The sequence below is a fragment of the Schistocerca serialis genome, chromosome 4 (genome assembly GCF_023864345.2).
Source record: "Schistocerca serialis cubense isolate TAMUIC-IGC-003099 chromosome 4, iqSchSeri2.2, whole genome shotgun sequence".
Classification (NCBI taxonomy): domain Eukaryota; kingdom Metazoa; phylum Arthropoda; class Insecta; order Orthoptera; family Acrididae; genus Schistocerca; species Schistocerca serialis.
Genome location: NC_064641.1, coordinates 708,264,100 through 708,287,084, shown reverse-complemented (window position 1 = coordinate 708,287,084; position 22,985 = coordinate 708,264,100). Strand labels below are relative to the sequence as shown.

General features: G+C 41.0%; 1 protein-coding gene across 2 annotated transcripts in view; it reads left to right on the top strand.

The window, feature by feature from the left end:
- Positions 1–272: 272 nt before the first annotated feature.
- The window catches only part of LOC126473224 (tRNA N(3)-methylcytidine methyltransferase METTL2), a 44,473-nt gene continuing 21,760 nt past the window's right edge, over positions 273–22,985 (top strand). Inside the window, exons 1-3 of one of the 2 annotated variants that reach the window (XM_050100135.1) lie at positions 273–427; positions 17,727–17,879; positions 17,957–18,367. In XM_050100135.1, coding sequence (XP_049956092.1) covers positions 333–427; positions 17,727–17,879; positions 17,957–18,367 — 659 coding nt within the window. In that variant the 5' untranslated portion in view covers positions 273–332. The other variant, XM_050100133.1, reaches the window with a different exon arrangement.

Sequence of the window (22,985 nt, the reverse complement as noted above, 5' to 3'; positions counted from 1 at the left end):
TAAAACTGAGATAGAATGTCGGTGTTTCGAAATGATGGAACCAATCGAATGGGACTATTTACTGGAGGAGGAAAATTAGTACAGTGCGAATTGAGCGACGGTGGCATGGGAACTAGTGGTATCACTGCAGTGACGCCACTGAGAACTTGATGTTCACAAGTGCAACAGCGGTGCCACTGCAGTACGTGGAGTCAAGTGGCGCCACTGACAGCTTCGTATCTGATCGCTGCTCGCAAAGTATTCCTTAAACTGATCTTTCCGTGCAGCGGGATGTGTAAAATATCTTTCAAACACCTGTTTGTTTGTTGACAATTTGCTGTTGTTTTGGTACGATGGAAAGAGGCCGCACTGACAGTGATAGTAAACGAATACAATTTGGGAACAGATATTTGACAGATGAAGACCAAGTTTTTCAGCACAACGCCTGGTAAAGATTGTGACTTATTTAAGTTCTTCGGAACTATGTGTTTACATTTGGCTAATGTTGTGTTGGGCAGAAATTTTGTGAAGGAGCTTATAAACCCAAAATTTCGGCGTTTGTGCCACACGAGGCACAGGAAAAAGCCACAGCATGGTTCGAGATACTTGAAAGACCATTCAAAAGTGTTTCAGTTCAACGCCTGGTACGTAAGCATTAACGGCGATTCTATCGTAGCGTTGATGCTGAAGGCCGAAGTTTTCAGGAAAGTTGCCGGGAGGATATTGTTTTGTCATTATGCAGCCAATTTTTCGATCAGAATTCCTTGTGAAGTGTATGAAAGTTATGACAAAAGAACTTGTAGAAGGGATTTGAAAAATCCAAGCTTAGTATGATGTCGGTAGATAAGAATTGTGTTTCCATTCCTGACCAAAGCTATCGATTTCGTGAAACGAGAATCATTAAATATATTATCATAACAACTACCTGTTCTGCGGATTACACTAGTTAAATGTATGTTGCAGCTTTCCAGTTGCACAAACAGATTGAATTGAGCTGTGTATTTTATCTTATTCCTGTAAATGAGGTTTCCACTGAAAAACAGACGATTTTATTGTTACTTTATCTGTGGTATTAAGTGAATTTCCTCCCTGTGTAAATCACTATTAGATAATAAGTTAAATCCAGAGTATGGGCTGTTAGGGGCTTGCTGCATAAATATAATGTGTATGGGTAACGTGAGTTGAATTATGAAAACACTACTTCCAAATATGTTTATCATCAATGATACGGTTTAGTAATTAATACTTGAGGTGGTCTACCATTGTCTGTGCCACTAACGAATTTGTATGTACCAGAGGTAATTACTTAACAATATTTAGGTTTCTACCAAGTAAGAATTATCATTTTGTGACTATCCATGTTGGGTTTGGATCTGATAAGTACATATGATCCCTCCCTCCAGTTTTTATTTCTGCACAAGTTCATTAGTGTTCATTTTTTTAACATTCTTCGTTATGGTGACAGACTGATCTGTGGCACTGTCAAAGATCTAGGTTAGGTTGAAAGGTGACTGTTTGGTTGATAGTTGACAAAGCCAATGAATGTGAAAGCCAAGTAAAGTTTGTGATAGTAGGTTGACTGGTAGTGCAGTGTAATGTTTATCATGCACCACATTGAAAAATGCAGGTGGGCGATATGCGATGTTTACCTAATTGCCGGCCGCTGTGGCCGAGTGATTCTAGGCGCTTCAGTCCAGAACCATGCTGCTGCTATGGTCGCAGGTTTGAATTCTGCCTCAGGCATGGATGTGTGTGATGTCCTTAGGTTAGTTAGGTTTAAGTAGTTCCAAGTCTAAGGGACTGATGACCACAGATGTTAAGTCCCCTAGCTCTTAGAGCCATTTACGTAATTGCCAGTGTGAGTGTGAGTTTTATGACTGGTGAGGTGAGAAAATACGCATTTCTGTAAAACGTCTCGAATACATTCTGTAGGTCTACATTTGATATATATTAGAACTACCCAGTCATGTTAGGCACAGTCTTAATAACTTCTTGTTTATGTGACTGCTCAAGCAATGAAAAGCATTCTCAGCATTTATACTTAACACAAAATCCCATTAAGGTAAAACTATGAGCACTACTGACAGTTCAGCCAGATGAGCTTGTTAGGTTATGATTCTCTATCAGCTTTTTAGGTGTAGTAAATGTATACGTCCCATTCAGCATAGAAAGCAGAGAATATGTGTAGTGTAATTAAAGAGTAGGAGAGACCATACTAAAATCTGTCACCATTTTCCGTAGTACTAGTACCATTTGTTACCAATGATATATCATTGAAATTGACAACTGGTTGCACTGTGTCAGGATTACATTAATCTCCAATAATATTACAGCAATAAAATGGATGCCCTCCAAGGGGACACCACATTATAGTAGGCACCTTCAGTGCTGGACGGGAGGGTTTGCATACTTCGTTGAAGTCGAGGGTCACCCAAACGGGATTGGTCTCAACTGAGGAGTCAGATTAAGTGTGTCCCACAATATAGGGCACAGAGGGCTGTAGAAGCATAGTGAAGCCAGCTTCCCTGGAGGAGCAAACCTAATACAAATCCTGGTCCTCCAAGTTGGGTGTTGGGCATGGGGCTAATAACCCCATACTGTAAAAAAAATAAATAAAAAGAAGAAGAATATTACAGAAATTTGACAGAAGCCTTGGAAACTGAATGGAAAACATGTGTCACGACCCTGACAAAGGAAACGTATAAAGGATATGACAGTAGCATCATGGAATGTGGGGACAATGCTTCAACCTGGAAAAAATGAAAGAAATAGTCAATGAAATTTTAAAATTTAAGTATGATGTCATAGGGCTACAGGAAATAAGATGGCATGGGAATGGGCAGATAGATAAATCTGAGTACTTGTTGGTATATAGTGGGCCAGAAGAAAGAACAGGCCAACTTGGAAGAGGGTTTATGATAACAAGGGAAGTCAGGAAAAACCTTCTAGAATTTGAACCTATAAATGAAAGGATGTGCAGACTCAGACTAAGAGGGAAATTTAGGAATATATCAATAGTGAATGCACATGCACCAACAGAGGATATAATTAAAAACAGTTCTACGAAGAATTGGAAAAAGGATGCTGCGCTTTACCTAAATATGACTTGATGCTAGTAATAGGAGATTTTAATGCAAAAATAGGGGGGGGGGGGGGGGTGAACATCCATATGGAGTTTCTGAGAAATATTCACTACATGAAGAAAACAACGAGACGAGAGACTTACTATGCCAATTCGCAGCAAGGAATAATATGATTATTAAAAGTAACTTCTTCCTACACACAATGATCCATCTGGGTACTTGGAAGTATGCAGTCAATGGAGTAGTCAGTCAGATTGACCATATTTTAGTGATTGCACGCCACTCCACGTCAGTTATGGATGTATGGAGCTGCAGAGGGCCAAACTGTGACTCAGACCACTTTGTGATAAAATCACTCTTGAGAGAGAAGCTGTCACTAACAAATGGCAACATTATAGAAAAGATGATGAAATGGAATACAGACAAACTGAAAATCCCTGAGAAGTAAAAAAAAAATACCAAGCAACACTAAGTCGACACTAAGTCGAGTAATGAAAAGACTGCAGTAGGAGTAGACGAAAGGAGTAACAGGATTGAAAAAGCCCTTGAAGATGCTGCAGAGGAAATAATAGGCATAAGAAGGAATAGAAGAACCTAGGAATGGTTTGATAAAGATTGCAACTCAGCAATAGATGAAAATAACAGGGCAAGAACAAAAGTACTACAGATAGAAACCAGAAATAATGTGGACCAATATGGAGAATTAAGGAGAAGAGCTAACAGACTGTGCGAGAGAGAGAAAAGAGAGTGGGCTAAGAAGAAATTTCAAGAACAAGAAGAGTTAAAGGAACAGAGTGAAATAAGAAAGTTCTGTCATGCTGTAGGCAAAATGAAGAATAGATTCCAGCCAAAAACAATGGCCTGGTCCAGTAAAGATGGGAAAATGATAAGGGAGGAAGAACAGGTAGTCGGAAGATGGGCAGAGTAAAGATACACTAAGCACCAGCCTAGAAGATGAAGAGATAGCCACACAGGAGGAAAGAATGGAGCTGGAAGCAGACAGTGGTACCAATGAGGCAAGAAAGGCAACACTACAAGATGTCTCCTAGGCTGTGCACAAGTCAAAAAACAATCGAGCCCCTGGGGAAGACAGCATAATCGCTGAATTAATAAAAACTGGTGGTAAGGCTGTAATAAAGGAACTGAAAACATTAATATCAGATGTATGGGAAACAGAAACTATGCCAGATAAGTGGAAAACTGGAATAATAATCCCCGTGTATAGGAAAGGGGACAGAACAGCATGTGAAAACTATAGAGGTATAACACTCATAAGCACAGCTTGTAAGATCTTCACAAGTATATTAAATGAAAGGATGCAGAAGTGTGCCGAAGGCATACGAGGGGAATATCAGAGTGGCTTTTGACCAGACAGAGGAACACCTGATCAAATATTTGAGATAAGACAAATGATGGAAAAGTTCTATGAATATGACTAGCCCTGCATTTCCTATTCATTGACCTCAAACAAGCCTTTGACAGCATAGATCGGCAAGAACTATACAGAGTACTGGAAGAAGTTGGTATATGTGCTAAACTAATAAGGCTAATCAGAATGACAATGACAGAGACAAGAGCAGAAGTAAAGGTCCTTAGCAGAACGAGTAAAAGCTTTGACTTTAATAAAGGCATGAAGCAAAGTGATAGTCTCTCCACTGTCCTGTTCAATATAGCCCTGCATAGTGTAGTAAATAAAATCAACAAAAGAGGCACCATATTTATGAAAACTAGCCAGATATGTACGTACACTGATGACATTGCTATAGTAGGAAGAAATATCAGTACACTCCAAGGAAACATATTAGGCAATGGAAACCGAAGCCTTAAAAATTGGCCTCATAGTAAATGAAAACAAAACAAAATATATGGTAATGTCACAATCTGAGGCCAGAAGAACCCCTAAAAACCTAAACATCAATGGGAAATGCTTCAAAGAAGTGTCCTCTTTTAACTACTTGGGAGCCCTAATAATAAATGATAACAGTATTGGAAAGGATATAAGGGAAAGAATACAAGCAGGAAACAGAGCTTACTTTGCAAATATGCAACTTTTCAGAAATAGCGTTGTTACAAGAAAAACAAAACTGCTTATAGATAATTCCCCAGTCTGCTCAGTTATCACATACGAGTCAGAGGTACGGAGTTGACAGAACATGATAAAAATGCACTAAGAACCATTGAGCAGAAAACACTATGCAAAATCTATGGGCCAATAAGGGAGGATGAAGGCTGGATAATATGCTACAATGCTGAATTATAAGGGTTAATACAAGGTAGGGACATAGCAAAATTTGTAAAATCACAGTGAATATGATGGCTAGGACACTTGGAGAGAATGGCAGAGGATAGAATTCCAAAGAAATTGATGAAAGATGTGGTCCATTCAGCCAGGCAAAAAGGGAGACCTAGAAGATGATGGATTGATGACATAATAATGGATCTCGCGAGCATGGAAATCCGGTGGTGGAAAAGAGCAGCAAATAACCGTGAAGTATGGAGGAAGATCGTTGAAGAAGCCAAGGCTCACCAAGGGCTGTAGCACTACTGAAGAAGAAGAATAATAAAATGGATGCTGTAATAACATTAGAAGCAAAATATCAGTGTTGATAGTAGAACCATAGCACTGACTTTCAAATTACGTAGTCACTCTTCTATTCACTCACAGAATATAATTATGTTTCTTTAGATCACTCAACATGTTTGATTTGAACAGCTCCACTATTAGGGGCTGAACACTGTTTGGTTGTGCACTTTTTGATGGCCATTATTGGGATGTGACTGTATCTTGTACTGCATTTGAATGATACACTATGATTCAGTTTCATTTGAATGAGGCAAGTGAATGCATATTGGCTGTGGACTGTTTCCTAGTTTAGCAACTGAATCATTCCATGTCAAGTGATATGCAGGTTCCATGATCATAAATATATTTTGATGAAATTTTGTGTGAACATCAGATTGTGTTCACACTAAGCATGCCTAAAGTTTCACAATCACCAGTTTGATGGAGATTTAGTAATTTGTTTGACCCCATACTGCAGCTGTCAACAGTGCACCCCAGATTCTTCAGCAACTTTGTTCATTTTCATTTATTTGTTTATTTTGTGTTCTGTAGATCCAGGTAGTGAGTAAATCACAAAGCTATGGAATGTGTCAAATTCTACATAGCTTAGATGTAACTTACATAAATAAAATAAAAGATACAATGTAAATAAAATATGTAATTTAGAACATATACCCATTTAACAGAAAATTGTGTTACACTAAGTATTACAATTACACTACTGGCCATTAAAATTGCTACACCAAGTAGAAATGCAGATAATAAACGGGTATTCATTGGACAAATACACTCCTGGAAATGGAAAAAAGAACACATTGACACCGGTGTGTCAGACCCACCATACTTGCTCCGGACACTGCGAGAGGGCTGTACAAGCAATGATCACACGCACGGCACAGCGGACACACCAGGAACCGCGGTGTTGGCCGTCGAATGGCGCTAGCTGCGCAGCATTTGTGCACCGCCGCCGTCAGTGTCAGCCAGTTTGCCATGGCATACGGAGCTCCATCGCAGTCTTTAACACTGGTAGCATGCCGCGACAGCGTGGACGTGAACCGTATGTGCAGTTGACGGACTTTGAGCGAGGGCGTATAGTGGGCATGCGGGAGGCCGGGTGGACGTACCGCCGAATTGATTAACACGTGGGGCGTGAGGTCTCCAAAGTACATCGATGTTGTCGCCAGTGGTCGGCGGAAGGTGCACGTGCCCGTCGACCTGGGACCGGACCGCAGCGACGCACGGATGCACGCCAAGACCATAGGATCCTACGCAGTGCCGTAGGGGACCGCACCGCCACTTCCCAGCAAATTAGGGACACTGTTTCTCCTGGGGTATCGGCGAGGACCATTCGCAACCGTCTCCATGAAGCTGGGCTACGGTCCCGCACACCGTTAGGCCGTCTTCCGCTCACGCCCCAACATCGTGCAGCCCGCCTCCAGTGGTGTCGCGACAGGCGTGAATGGAGGGACGAATGGAGACGTGTCGTCTTCAGCGATGAGAGTCGCTTCTGCCTTGGTGCCAATGATGGTCGTATGCGTGTTTGGCGCCGTGCAGGTGAGCGCCACAATCAGGACTGCATACGACCGAGGCACACAGGGCCAACACCCGGCATCATGGTGTGGGGAGCGATCTCCTACACTGGCCGTACACCACTGGTGATCGTCGAGGGGACACTGAATAGTACACGGTACATCCAAACCGTCATCGAACCCATCGTTCTACCATTCCTAGACTGGCAAGGGAACTTGCTGTTCCAACAGGACAGTGCACGTCCGCATGTATCCCGTGCCACCCAACGTGCTCTAGAAGGTGTAAGTCAACTACCCTGGCCAGCAAGATCTCCGGATCTGTCCCCCATTGAGCATGTTTGGGACTGGATGAAGCGTCGTCTCACGCGGTCTGCACGTCCAGCACGAATGCTGGTCCAACTGAGGCGCCAGGTGGAAATGGCATGGCAAGCCGTTCCACAGGACTACATTCAGCATCTCTACGATCGTCTCCATGGGAGAATAGCAGCCTGCATTGCTGCGAAAGGTGGATATACACTGTACTAGTGCCGACATTGTACATGCTCTTTTGCCTGTGTCTATGTGCCTGTGGTTCTGTCAGTGTGATCATGTGATGTATCTGACCCCAGGAATGTGTCCATAAAGTTTCCTCTTCCTGGGACAATGAATTCACGGTGTTCTTATTTCAATTTCCAGGAGTGTACATTATACTAGAACTGACATGTGATTACATTTTCACGCAATTTGGGTACATAAATCTTGAGAAATCAGTACCCTGAACAACCACCTCTGGCCGTAATAACGGCCTCGATACGCCTGGGCATTGAGTCAAACAGAGCTTGGATGGCGTGTACAGGTACAGCTGCCCATGCAGCTTCAACACGATACCACAGTTCATCAAGAGTAGTGACTGGCATATTGTGACGAGCCAGTTGCTCGGCCACCATTGACCAGACATTTTCAATGTGCTGGCCAGGGCAGCAGTCGAACATTTTCTGTATCCAGAAAGGCCCGTACAGGACCTGCAACATGCGGTCGTGCATTATCCTGCTGAAATGCAGGGTTTCGCAGGGATCGAATCAAGGGTAGAGCCACGGGTCGTAACACATCTGAAATGTAACGTCCACTGTTCAGAGTGCTGTCAATGCTGACAAGAGGTGACCGAGACGTGTAACCATTGGCAGCCCATGCCATCATGCAGGGTGATACACCAGTATGGCGATGACGAATACACGCTTCCAATGTGCGTTCACCGCGATGTCACCAAACACAGATGCGACCATCATGATGCTGTAAACAGAACCTGGATTCATCCAAAAAAATGACGTTTTGCCATTCGTGTACCCAGGTTCATCGTTGAGTACACCATCGCAGACGCTCCTGTCTGTGATGCAGCGTCAAGGGTAACCGCAGCCATGGTCTCCGAGCTGATAGTCCATGCTGCTGCAAACGTCATTGAACTGTTCGTGCAGATGATTGTTGTCTTGCAAACGTCCCCATCTGTTGACTCAGTGATGGAGACGTGGCTGCACGATCCATTACAGCCATGCGGATAAGATGCCTGTCATCTCGACTGCTAGTGATATGAGGCCGTTGGGATCCTGCACAATGTTCCGTATTACCCTCCTGAACCTACCGATTCCATATTCTGCTAAAAGTCATAGGATCTCGACCAATGCGAGCAGCAGTGTCGCGATATGATAAACCGCAATTGTGATAGGCTACAATTCGACCTTTATCGTAGTCGGAAACATGATGGTACGCATTTCTCCTCCTTACACGAGGCATCACAACAACATTTCACCAGGCAACATTGGTCAACTGCTGTTTGTGTATGAGAAATCGGTTGGAAACTTTCCTCATGTTAGCATGTTGTAGGTGTCGCCACCGGCACCATCCTTGTGTGAATGCTCTGAAAAGCTAATAATTTGCATATCATAGCATCTTCTTCCTATGGGTTAAATTTCGAGTCTGTAGCACGTCATCTTCGTGGTGTAGCAATTTTAATGGCAGTAGTGTAGTAAATAAATACACGAAAACAGAAAACCAAATTTTTGAATGCCTATTGTGGTATTCAAAATAAGTATTTGTAAAACAATTGTAAATTTAGTGGTGTTATTCATTTTCTCTAAAAAATTTATTGACCATATAAAAAGATTTTTCCGTCAGGTACTCTTTCAGAATTTGTTTGAATTTAGGCGGTTTTTTTCTGAAGGGTTTTGATATGTGGTGGGAATGCATTAAATGGCTTAATTCTGGAGTAATAAACTCCTTTTTGAAGCAGATTTAGACTTTTCAATTCAGTGTGCAAACTTTTTGGTATTTGTAGTCATGGTGTTCACTGTCGTCTTTATACAGAGAAAAGTTATTACAGACATAGGTCAACAAGTACCTCTCATTATGCTGATAGCTCTTCTTTTGCAGTGAAATTTTTTTTTTTGCAACAGGTTGGTCCCCCCCTCCAGAATGTAATAGGATATGACATTAATTAATGAAAGTAGCCAAAGTAGGAAGCTTTAATGGTATCTACTTCAGCTACAGAAGTAATCATAGTGCAAATATTGCTGAGATAAGTCTTTTAAAAATATGAAGGATGTGGGTTGACCAATTACGTTTGCTATCTACATATGCACCCAGGAATTTTGTGTCCTCAACTTTTTAAATTGGTTGGTTGATACATTTTATGTTAATTTCTTTAAGATTTCTTTGTGGTTTATGAAACCTCATAGAATGGGTTTCATCTGCATTGACTGAGAGACCATTTCAAGAAAACCAATTTAAAATTTTTGTGAAAGCTTTGTTTGTAGTTTGTTCAGGAATGTTGCTGGATAGTAGTATCATCTGCAAAAATGATAAATTTACTCATTGTATTGCAACAAAGAGGAAGGTCATTAATGAAAATAAGAAATATCAGTGGACCTAAGACATGGCCTTGTGGCCCACTGCAGTTTGAGGTCTCCCACTCAGATGAGACAGGTCCCTGGATGAGCCATTCAGCATTGCAGTCTGCTTTTGGTCCTTTAGGTATGACTGAAGCCACGAACCAATAGTACCACCTGAACCATAGATACATATATCTCTGGCAATATTTTCTTGCAAGAAAACTAAGTCATCTTGCACGATCTTACATGTAATAATAATAAATGATTTCATGATATGTTTTCATATAGATAATTTGAAGCAAAGTTGGCCAAAAAAATAGATGATTGAAAAAATGTGGTTTAGCTTTTTATATCCTAGAAAATAATTTTGTGACAAAGCGAGGTTGTGCAGTGGTTAGCACACTGGACCCGCATTTGGGAGGATGATGGTTCAAACCTGCATCCGGTGATCCTGATTTAGGTTTCCCATGATCTCCCTAAATCACTTCAGGCGAATGCTACGATGGTTCCTTTGAAAGGGCACGGCTGACTTCCTTCCCGAACCTTCCTTAATCCGATAGGACCGATGACCTTGCTGGTTGGTTCCCTCCCCCAAATCAACCAATAATTTTCTTATAAACCTGAAAGGTCTTTGAATGTTTATATTTCATTCTCCTACAGCTTTACAATGGTTAATAAATTGAGGGCAGACAATTGGGTTCTTTCAGCCCACTTCTGTAAAGAGGAAGATTATCTTTGTTGCAGCTCATCATGACATACTTCGGCCTGTTTTTATCCTGTAATAACTACAGAATAAAAGTTGTTATAAACTTCAAAATTTAACACTGCATTACCAAGGCAATGGAGATCATGGTGGTAAAATTATTGCAGAATGGCAGCAACACATTCTATGAACTGCCTTCAAGTTTTACACTGTTACTGAGTGTGTAAATTTTGGTGAAGTTCATATCAGTGTACAATACTTTTTTTTTTTTTTTTTTTTTTGAGGAGGGATTCATGGTAATGAACATTTTGCATGTGCATTTGTATTCTGCGGTGCTGTTGACATACTAAAGTGTAGCATATTTAGTATTGTATAGTTTGTGGTTTGTGTGTTCTAGTGAAAAATTTTACAAATCTGTTGCTATTCTCCATAGTCCCTTAACCATTGCTGGTTTCTTTTAAAGTGAGAGAACCAGCATGCACATCACCATGGGGGCATGCCCACAGCTGTACAACAGCAGCCATTGGTGGTTTTCTTTACCACTCAAGCCCAATAAGTGTTTGTATCCACAGAGTCTGAAGCCTGATGATACATTTCCGAAGTGTCCCTGGCCAAAGCTAGAAGAGGTTTCTTTTGGGATTTTAAATTTATGGTTATTCCAAGCTACATGAATTTTTTAGAGGTTTCATTTATTAGCTGTTGAAAATCACAAGGAAAACTGTACTGCCAGCCAGACACTGCCACTGTGGAGCAGGTATAATTGCAACAATGTGCTGTTGTGGAACGCAGCACTTGTCTCTCCTTCTGGCCAGTAAAATGGGGCCATGTGAATACATAAAGCTTGTGAAAGCATCCTTCTCTTCAGTGGAAGCCTTAAAGGAATTTCTAGCCCACCACCCTTTTTCATAAATAAATGCAGCATAGTGTTCTCATTAGAGGTCACTAATTTTGGCTAGAAAAGTTGATGCATCATTTTAAACTCCGACGACCTAAATTGCTGTTTTGTCATTTGGAAAAATGATAATTTTTCTCTAGTTTCTGTTAGAGTAAGCCCATGTTTAAACATCTCTTCTTGTGTTTCCTCTTAGCTGAGGAAATCAAATTTAATGCCATTCATGCTTTCTGTATTGAACAAAAAAGATCTATAGGTGTAAGAATCTGCCTATTCACTGTGGCTTGCAAGCTTACTCTTAACGCTAATCACTTTGTTGTTCCTCCAGTCCCATTAGAACATGGGTTTGTATGACATGTAGAAAAAAAAAAATCTATTCTAACATCATTCCAAAGCCTCTTTTGTAATTGCACAAATTGAGAAAATTTTTGAAAGTTTAGTATCGGGTGCTGGAGGCATAAATAAAATATGGATGTGGGAATTATGAGCAAACTTTGTTTTTACATGTTTCATCAGCTCCTTGATAAGAACGTAAACAGTAACTGTGTCGTGGCAGACAGACACTGACAATGAAAAAGACTTATAGATTCCAACATCTGATTTTGTAAAAATGGAGGGATTGTGCTTTACTATTTCCCCTATGTGGAAACCTTGCACTGCATCCTGGTAGGCTTGGCTTACACACTGAAGAGCCAAGGAAATTGGTACACCTGCCTAATATTGTGTGGGGTACCCGCGAGCACACAGATGTGCTGCAACACAATGTGGCATGGACTCAACTTACATCTGAAGTAGTGTTGGATGGAATTGACACCATGAATCCTGCAGGCTGTTCATAAATACATAAGAGTACGAGGAGGTGGAGATCTCTTCTGAACAGCACATTGCAAGGCATCCCAGATATGCTCAATGATGTTCATGTCTGGGGAGTTTGGTGGCTGGCAGAAGTGTTTAAACTCAGGAGAGTGTTCCTGCAGCCACCCTGTAGCAATTCTGGACGTTTGGGGTGTCACATTGTCCTGCTGGAATTGCACAAGTCTGTTAGAATGCACAATAGACATGAATGGATGCAGGTGATCAGACAGGATGCTAAAGTACATGTCACCTGTCAGAGTCCTATCTAGATGTATCAGGTATCCCATATCACTCCAGGTGCACATACCCCAAACTATAGTAGAACCTCCAGAAACTCGAACAGTCTGCTGCTGATACGCAGCGATGTTGGAGATTTGATGTTTTACTGGATTCCTGATATTCATGGTACACTCTTGAAATGGCCGTACAGGAAAATCCCCACTTCATCTCTACCTCAGAGATCTGTGTCCCATCACTCATGAGCCGACTATAACACCAAGTTCAAGCTCACTTAAATCTTGATATCCTGCCTTTGTAGCTGCAGTAACCGATCTAACAACTGCCCTACACACTTGTCTTATGTAGGCGTTGCTGACTGCAGCACAGTATTCTGCCTGTTTACGTGTCTCTGTATATGAATATGCATGCCTGTAACAGTTTCTTTCGTGCATAATCACACACTCAAGTAATCAAATTTGGTTAGATTGCCAGAATGGTCCATTGACCATTGATACTGTTAGATGCCAGGATGGTGAGCAGGGCTTTGGATGTAAAGAATTGGATCCTTGTCTGTCATGGAATCAGAAATGCTTCAGTACCAACATCATAATGTATGGAGAACTTGTAAATTCACAGAAGTCAGCAACTGAGTGGTATCCAATGTACCCAGGTGGCAGAGTCCACCTCAACAAAACATGAGATGATGTATTCATCAGCAGTCATTGTGGGCAAAACGCAGTCTCAGCAGAGTCCTAGGGTCAGCAGCTCTGTAACATGTAACGTTGTCAAGCATTCCTCCGTCAGTGAGGCGCGTATGTGCAGGACCGCAGGTAGCTCTAGGTTCCCAGGAGCTGGTTGATGAAAGACTGATGGAGAGCCTACCCATGTAGCATCCATTCAGACACTGGTAGCATCAGATCCAGGAGTGGCCCATAGACCAGCAGCTAGTGGAGGCGGCAAATGGTTGTAGAAAACGCTGGGTTACTCACATTGGGCCAACGGCTGATACAGAGTAGTTTTTGGCACAGGCAGTAGTTATAGATAGGTACTGCTAAGTCAGGGCAGTGAGTGTATATGGTAAATTTGCCAAGCTTTGCTATGGCCGGGTGATACCTCTGGTCACACCCTGCATGAGTGTTGAGATAGCACAGCATTGGGGCACGGCACGAGATAACACTGATCGCCATTGTGACGGACTGGTGTCTTGCACCATGCCAACTCATCATTACTCTGCCCTGACAGAGAAATTCCAGCAGCAGCATGCTGGCCGGCCTAATCACCGGTTTGAAGTCTGCTGTGAATACATTAGCTCAACACTACATGGACTCTAAACTGTATTCAGTAGAAGTTATCAAAAAAAGGAAGATTAGATGCCCTCAGCACTGCATTGTTTGCTGTTGAATGGCAGTAAATATTTGAAGACATGGCACCAAGAGACGCATTTAGTTAATTATTCCAGCAATTAATAAATACCTAGCTACTGGCGAGCTACCAGACATTCTAAAACCAACAAACACAGTACCAGTTTACAAGAAAAGGGGTCCCCAATGATGTCTCAAGCTACAGACCCATCTGCAGTCTGCAGGTAAACTTTTTCAGTAATTCAGTTTTTGGTAGATAATTTCAGCAAAATGGGGTATTTTTGTTTGTTCTGGGGTGAAAAAAGAAGTCATAGTGAATACATAAAATGTATATTTGCAAAAAGCAACTGTTTTTTTTGGAGAGAATCTGCAGTTAGTTTTGTACAACAGATTTTATTGTTGGTATAGATTGCATTCACTTTAAAATTGTGACTTGTTTTGGTTCTGCATTCCTATCTTCAATCTAAATATCGGATACAGTAGTAATCCATCCAATTCATTAGAAAATATAAATTTTGGTCATGAAATATTGTGCTGTGACATATCATGTAAATTTACTGATGAGTTGGACGGGTTACTTTTGTAACCGATATATACAGGTCTGAAGACAGTTGATGTGGAACTGAAACTGACCACAGTTTTAAAAATTGATGCAGTCTAAATGGACAGTACAATTTTATACATCAAACATACTATTTTAGAAAATAGCTCACCTACATATGTTCACCTTAAATGCTTCAAGAATTTCAAAATCTTGTGTAAAGATAAGTTTTTAATATTTATTTCTTCAAGCAGTGTAGTGAAGGTAATCTGAGGTTGATACAGCACCATTAGTTATACAATGTTCTCCTGTGTGTTTGTCTATGGAAATCATTTATGTTTCTAACTGCACAGTTGCCAGTTAATACGAGAATCTCAAAGTATGGCATTATATTTATGTTAAGTTTGTGTGTTTGTGGGGTACAGCAAAATATGAAGAATGATTAGTGTTATCAGCAGTGACTGAATGGTTGTGCACTATGTTAAATTGATAGTCCCATTACATGGAAGTAAGCAATCATACTCAGTTGCTTCAAGTAACACTGATTATACTTCATGGATCTCTCTCACTGTAAGTAACACATTAGAACTGAATATGGTGTTACATGAATTTCCATTTGCTTTGTCCATCAGGGCCATAAAATTGTTACAGTGTCAATAACTTCGAATTCATTATGAGAACCAAAAGGATAGGTTCTTCGGGCACCAGATCTGCATCTACATATGTATATCACAAGCCACCATATGGTGCGTGGCACAGGGTCCCACATGCCACTACTAGTCATTTCCTTTCCTGTTCCTCTTTACAGTTGAGTGAGGAAAAAAGACCATGTATAAGCCTTTGTATGAGCCCTAATTTCGCTCATCTTATGTTTTTGGTCCCTATGCAAAATGTGCATTGGCAGCAGTAGAATTGTTCTGCAGTCAGCTTCAGGTGCTGATTCTCTAAATTTCTGCAATAGTACCTCATGAAAAGAGCGTTACCCATCTGAGTTCATAAAGCATCTCTGTAATACTTGTGTGCTGATGGAACCTGCTGGTAACAAATGTAGAAGCATGGCTCTGAATTTCTTTGATGTCCTCCTCTAATCTGACCTGGTGGGGATCCCAAATACTTGAGCAGTAGTCAAGAATGGGTTACACTAGTTCTGTATGCCATCTCCTTTATAAATGAGCTGGCCTTTCCCAAAATTTTCCCAATAAAGCAAAGTCAAGCACTTGGCTTCTCTACTGCCAACCTGACATGCTCATTCCATTTCATATTGCTTTGTGACATTATAACTAGCTCTCTAATCCATGTGACTGTATCAAGATGCATATGACTAATGCTATATTCAAATGTTAAAGATTATTTTTCCTACTGGTTTGCTTAACTTACATTTTCCTGTGTTTAGAGCAAGCTGTCATCCATCACACCAACTAGAAATTCTAAATCATCTTGTATTCTTCTACAGTCATTCAATGGCAACATCTTATGAAACATCACAGTGTCACCAGCAAACATCTGAAAATTGCTGCTCTCTCTGTCTGTCAGATCATTTACGTATATAGGGAGTAAGAGGGATCCTACCGCTGTTCTGTGGGGCACTCCTGACGATACCCTGCTCTTTTGAACATTTGCGATGAGGACAACATACTGGGTTCTATTACTTACAAAGTTTTCGAACTACTCGCATAGCTGCGAACTTAATCCGTATGCTTGGACCTTCAACAATCTGCGTTAGGGCATTGTGTAAGATGCTTTCTGGAAATCTAGTAATTCATATAGAATCTGTCTGTTGCCCTCTATTTATGGTTTATAGGATATAGTGTGACAGAAGGGCAAGCTGGGTTGCACACAGGCAATGCTATCTAAACCTGTGCTGCTCTGTGGACAGAAACTTTTCTGTCTTGAGGAAATTTATTATATTCAAATTCAGAATATGTACAAGAATTCTGCAGCAAAGTGATGTTAAGGGCATTGGTCTGTAATTATGCTTATTCTTTCTTTTGCCTTTCTTGTACATGGGAATCAGCACCTCTTTTTACCAGTCACTTGGGACTTTGCGTTGGGCAAGAGATTTGCCATAAATGCATACTAAGTAACATGTCAGTACCACAGAGTACTCTTGAATTGGAATTCCATCTAGACCTGGGAACTTATTTGTTTTCGACTCTTTCAGTTGCTTCTCTACACCAGGAATGCCTGTTTCTATATCTCCATGTGCGATTCTGTACGACAGTCAAACAACGGTGTGATTGTATGATCCTCTTGCATGAAAGATTTCTAAAATGTGAAATTTATGCCTTCAGCTTTCCTTTTGCTGTTTCCTGTTGCTATCTCAGATTTGTCAACAAGTGATTGGATAGAAGGCTTTGACGTGATGAAATTGTCATATGCCACACCTCGTGAGCAGCCTGTTTGTGGTGACTTCCCTACGCATCACAAAAATAAAACTAAAGTTAAATTTAGAAACAATACAGAAATGGCATCCTGTATAGCTACTTTTTAATAGCCAGTTTAGTATCCTTATTGCTCTTTTGTTTCAAACACACACACACACACACACACACACACACACACACACACACACACACACACACACACACACACTCACATTGCTTTCTAGTGGTGCATGTGGAATAAAGTGTTACAGTAATGTTGTGCATTTGAATATACAACAGATAACATGATCGGACTAATACTTACTAAACTGAGGATTAGCACTTTCTAATGCCAACCCCTTCAATTTGTAAAACATATAAATTTGCCCATGGAAAGAAAGTACTCGACAGGCAGCAGCAGAAGTGTTTTCAAATGCTGATTAATGCAGTCTAACACTTACCCAGTGGTCTATCAAACCATTAATTTGGATAGTTGTTAAAAGTATATAAACCTTCACAAAATCCAACACAAGGTACACAGTGAGGTGCTCAGTACTGGTGTGTTCCATACTGGCAGCCAATCAGAATTGAACCCCATTGTTTTTCATTTATGACCTTGGGTAACCGTAGTAATATGTAAATCCTCCATGAAAAAGAAAAAGTCTTTGTCCACAGAGCTGCATAAATCGTTCCGACAGCTACTGATATGGGTCAGTGAATCTTCTGTTTGTTTCTGTGTATCAATTAATGTGTAATCTTTTTGATGTTTTGTTGCAGGGATAATGTGGAATGGGATGCCACACAGGAGGAAATGGCTAGAAATAAGGTGCTTGAAAATTCGTCAACAGTTTTGGATGAAACTGAGAAAGAAAAATTTGAAAACAATGCGAGTCAGTTTTGGGATGCATTTTATGAAATTCATCAAAATCGGTATGCTGATGAATAGAATACTTTGTATAATCTCTCTGACTTGTTTGGACATTGTTATATTACATTTATTGTTTCAGTTTCTTCAAGGACAGGCACTGGCTGTTCACAGAATTTCCTGAGCTTGCTCCTGAATCAGATGTGGACCAAAATGTGCCTCTTAGTGTAAATTCTACTAAAGGTGTTGCTGTGAAACATGAGCACGATGGTGCAGGTTCCTGCAGTGACACTACAAAGTTGGAAAATGCAGAATCATGCAAAACAACTTGCAATCTTAATTCTGAAGGTTTAGGAACTATAAACCATGCAGAGGAAAAGAGAACAATAAATAACAAACCATTCAGAATACTTGAAATAGGATGCGGTGTTGGAAACACTGTTTTTCCAATTCTTCAGTATACTAAAAATCCAGATTTGTTTGTATACGCCTGTGATTTTTCGCCAACAGCCATAAATATACTCAAAGAAAATCCAGAATATGAACCTGAGAGGTATAGTGATAGTTGTGTATTATTCAGCGTCATTCTTAATTCTGTTAATCTCAATAACATTGACTGATGGCGGTCACAGAGGTCATGTTTTGACTGCATGAAATAGCATTATAAAATAATAGAGTTTCAAATTCAGTCACTAGAAATTATCTAGAAAAGTACTTGTAATTATAATATTCTAACATTGTAAACTGCACTCTAAACAAAAATTTAACTTATTTTCCACATAGACTTTTTTTTACTTCCAAAGAACTCATTTAAATTGTGTATTCTTTTAGATCACCATAGCACTTATCATTTAATAATACAATATGTGACTGTTCACCTAGACACTGAAGACTATTATCTTGGATAAGGCCAGTATCTTGGTAGTCAAATCTGTCTTTGTAGGAAACTGTATTGAGAGTAATGAGCACTTCTATAGATTTTTGTTATTTCAGTTCCAAATTCAGGCAGTGATGCATTGAGTGTAAGAAGTAAAAATTGGCTGTGGTCTTTTTATTGTACTCATGGCTTTTGTTTTTTACTATGAAGCTACAATTAATTTATTTTGCTGGCAAGTATTTGGAAACATAATTTGCTTTGAAAGTTTGTATGAAGATCATAAAAGATGAAGCATTTGACATTGGTTGCATTTTGCAGGAGTGAATGTATTAAACTAATGGTTTATGATGGTTCATTCCAAAAAGCACTAACAGTGCCATTGAAAGTTTCTGTGAGTCACAAAATAAGTTTTGAAGCTGGATTTTATGGGATTATGAAAGACCCAACTTTGTTCACATAAACTTTTCTTGAATACATTTTATTAATATTGAAGCCTTCGCCATTACTGTAATGTCCCATTCAGGGGTTGCACACTGTATTAACAATGATTCCCAAATGCAAGAACACTTAGTTCATGCACAAGTTCACAATAAAGTAAATTTGTAATAACAACTGAAAGATCATTCTTGATCACTTGAGAACGACAGAAACAAGTTCATTGGCATGATGCCAACTCTGAGGGAAGGTTCACCCCGAGTGACTGTTGTCCGTCAGGGCCCCACCGTGTGGAGTCCCTTGAAGTGCATTTTAGAGCTGAATGTCCAATCCGGTCGTAGTAACTACCAACTGATGAACTACCAGAGTGTAGCTGGCTCCTGGCTCAGAACTGAGTAGGCAGTTGAATGCTGCTGCTAGATGCTGTGCTTTGCCTTAAGTATCCAGCAGGGGGAAGTGCGTTCTTGACAGTGTAACATGTGGATGGTACTTCTTTCATTAATAGCAGCACAGAAGCGCACACTGCTTGGAAGCATGGCTTGTGCTCTCTGGTGGTGCCTGTAGCAGATGGTGTATCAACAAATTGTTTGTGTATAGTATAATGTCCATAACGTGCAGTGCCTGTGTAAATAGTTTGGAGGAGAGATGCTTTCAGGCCACGGGTAGACAAACTCACAGTGCGAATACATTGTACTAGTTACAACAGTGCATATTACAATTATGATATAAAATGCAACTGAAGTTTGAACTAATCAGAGAACTGAAATATAACACTAACATCATTTTTGCTTAGGCTAGGACACAAATGATTTTCTACACGTACATCTACAGCTACATAGATACTCCGCAAGCCACTGTACAGTGCGTGGCGGAGGGTACCCTGTGCCACTGCTAGTCATTTCCTTTTTTGCACCACTCACAGATAGAGTGAGAGAAAAATGACTGTCTATAGGTCTCCGTATGAGCCCTAATTTCTTATATATTGTCTTCGTGGTCCATACATGTGATGTATGTTGGCGGAAGTAGAATCGTTTTGTAGTCAGCTTCAAATTCCAGATATCTAAATTTTCTCAGGGGTGTTTCTTGAAAAGAATGTTGCCTTCCCTCCAGGGATTCCCATTTGAGTTTCTGAAGCATCCCCATAACATTTACATGGTGTTCAAACCCACTGGTAACAAACCTAGCAGCCCGACCAGTAATGCTTCGATGTCTTTCATCAATATGAACTGGTAGGGACCCCAAACACTCAAGCAGTACTCAAGAATAGGTCACACCAGCATCCTGTATGCAGCCTCCTTTACAGATGAACCACTTTTACTAAAATTGTCTCAATGAACTGAAGTCGACCAATCACGTTCCCTACCACAGTTCTCACATGCCCATTCCATTTCATATTGCTTTGCAGCATAATGCCCAGATATTTAAACAACTTGACTGCGTCAAACAGGACACTAATAATACTGTATCCAAACATTACAGGTTAGTTCTTCCTATTCATCCGCACTAACTTATATTTTTCGACACTTAGAGCAAGCTGCCATTCATTACATTAACTAGAAATTCTGTCTACATCATCTTCAACATATTACTGTACACCACTGCATCATCAGCAACAACTGCAGATTGCTGCCTACCCTGTACACCAAATCATTTGTGTGTATAGAGAACAACAACGGTCCTATCACACTTCCCTGGTGCACTCCTGGCCATATCCTTGTCTCTGATGAACACTTGCTGTTGAGGACAGTATACTGTGATTTATTACTTAAGAAGTCTTCAAGCCACTTGCATATCTGTGAACTTATTCCATATGCTCGTACCTTTGTTAACAGCCTGCATTGGGGCACCATGTCACATGCTTTTGGGAAATCTAGAAATATGGTCTCTGCTGGTTGCCCTTCATCCATTGTTCACAGTACATCACATGAGAAAAGGGCAAGCTGAGTTTCACACAAGCAATGCTTTCTATAACCATGCTGATTCATGGACATAAGCTTCTGAGTCTCAAGAAAGTTAATTGTACATGAACTGAGAATATGTTCAAGGATTCTGCAGCAAACCGAGATTGGGGATATTGGTCTGTAATTTTATGGGTCTATTCTTTTAGTCTTCTTGTATACTGGAGTCACCTGTGCTTTTTTCCAGTCACTTGGGACTTTGTGCTGTTTGAGAGATTCACAATAAATGCAGGCCACTGGTGCTGTGCTCACAAAGTGGTTTCAGTTGCCTGAGACTGCAGTCATATGTGTGAATTGCGTTTGTGTGTGTGTGTGTGTGTGTGTGTGTGTGTGTGTGTGTGTGTGTGTGTGTGTGTCGTCTATTGTTGTCTATTGTTGACTAAGGCCTTAATGTCCGAAAGCTTTATTTTTGGCAGTCTTTTGTTGCACCTATCTGTGACTCAGCATCTCTGCTATATGGTGAGTAGCAACTTTCCTTTTCATAATGTTTTTACATTCCATCCTGGATTTTCTTTCTGTTGTGTGATCTATGGAAAATAGTCCCTCCAGGGGACACCATAATACCATAGCAGTGACCACGTGGGTGAGGAGATTTGCATGTTCACTTACATCAGAAGCAACATTGTCACTGGTCGGGCCTCTCAAGCCAAACAAGTTGCAGTAGATGAATGAAACTGTTTGTACCACAATGTCCCATCACATACATCTTAACCATTCACATTATAGCCCTATGTGACAGTGACCCAAGCTGATTTAAGTTTAGCTAACAGAAGTAGACGGGTGGCTCTCCGACGGATTCTACAGTGCAGAAATAGAAATTTTAATGCAGAATTGGGGAAAAAATTAAAACAGGGCTCTTCAGGTGTGAAGTTTGGATTTGATATGAGAAATGATAGTGTAGGCACGTTTGTGGAAATTGCTAGGACGAACTGAATGTGCATTCTAAAGTAGGGGGACAGGGGAGAAACAGGCAGAAAATTAACATGGAAAGGATCAAAGATAATAAAAAGTGAGGTTGAATATGTGCTGTCAGATAACAGAAAACTGTCAAGATTCCTCAATCTTCAACCAGTTAAGGATATCTAGTGATGACTGGCTAGTCAGAAGCAAAATAAAACTGGACACTAACTTAGATAGAACTAAACTCTTTAAGGACAAATCCAGTTATATTGATTCAAAAGATTTAGGTATAAAGCAGGAAGAATAGCAGTTAACATGTAAACAGTTTTAAAGCTTTGGATCGAAAACACTGTGTGTTTAGCCGGCCGAAGTGGTTGTGTGGTTCTAGGCGCTGCAGTCTGGAACCCCCAGACCGCTACGGTCGCAGGTTCGAATCCTGCCTCGGGCATGGATGTGTGTGATGTCCTTAGGTTAGTTAGGTTTAACTACACTCCTGGAAATGGAAAAAAGAACACGTTGACACCAGTGTGTCAGACCCACCATACTTGCTCCGAACACTGCGAGAGGGCTGTACAAGCAATGATCACACGCACGGCACAGCGGACACACCAGGAACCGCGGTGTTGGCCGTCGAATGGCGCTAGCTGCGCAGCATTTGTGCACCGCCGCCGTCAGTGTCAGCCAGTTTGCCGTGGCATACGGAGCTCCATCGCAGTCTTTAACACTGGTAGCATGCCGTGACAACGTGGACGTGAACCGTATGTGCAGTTGACGGACTTTGAGCGAGGGCGTATAGTGGGCATGCGGGAGGCCGGGTGGACGTACCGCCGAATTGCTCAACACGTGGGGCGTGAGGTCTCCACAGTACATCGATGTTGTCGCCAGTGGTCGGCGGAAGGTGCACGTGCCCGTCGACCTGGGACCGGACCGCAGCGACGCACGGATGCACGCCAAGACCGTAGGATCCTACGCAGTGCCGTAGGGGACCGCACCGCCACTTC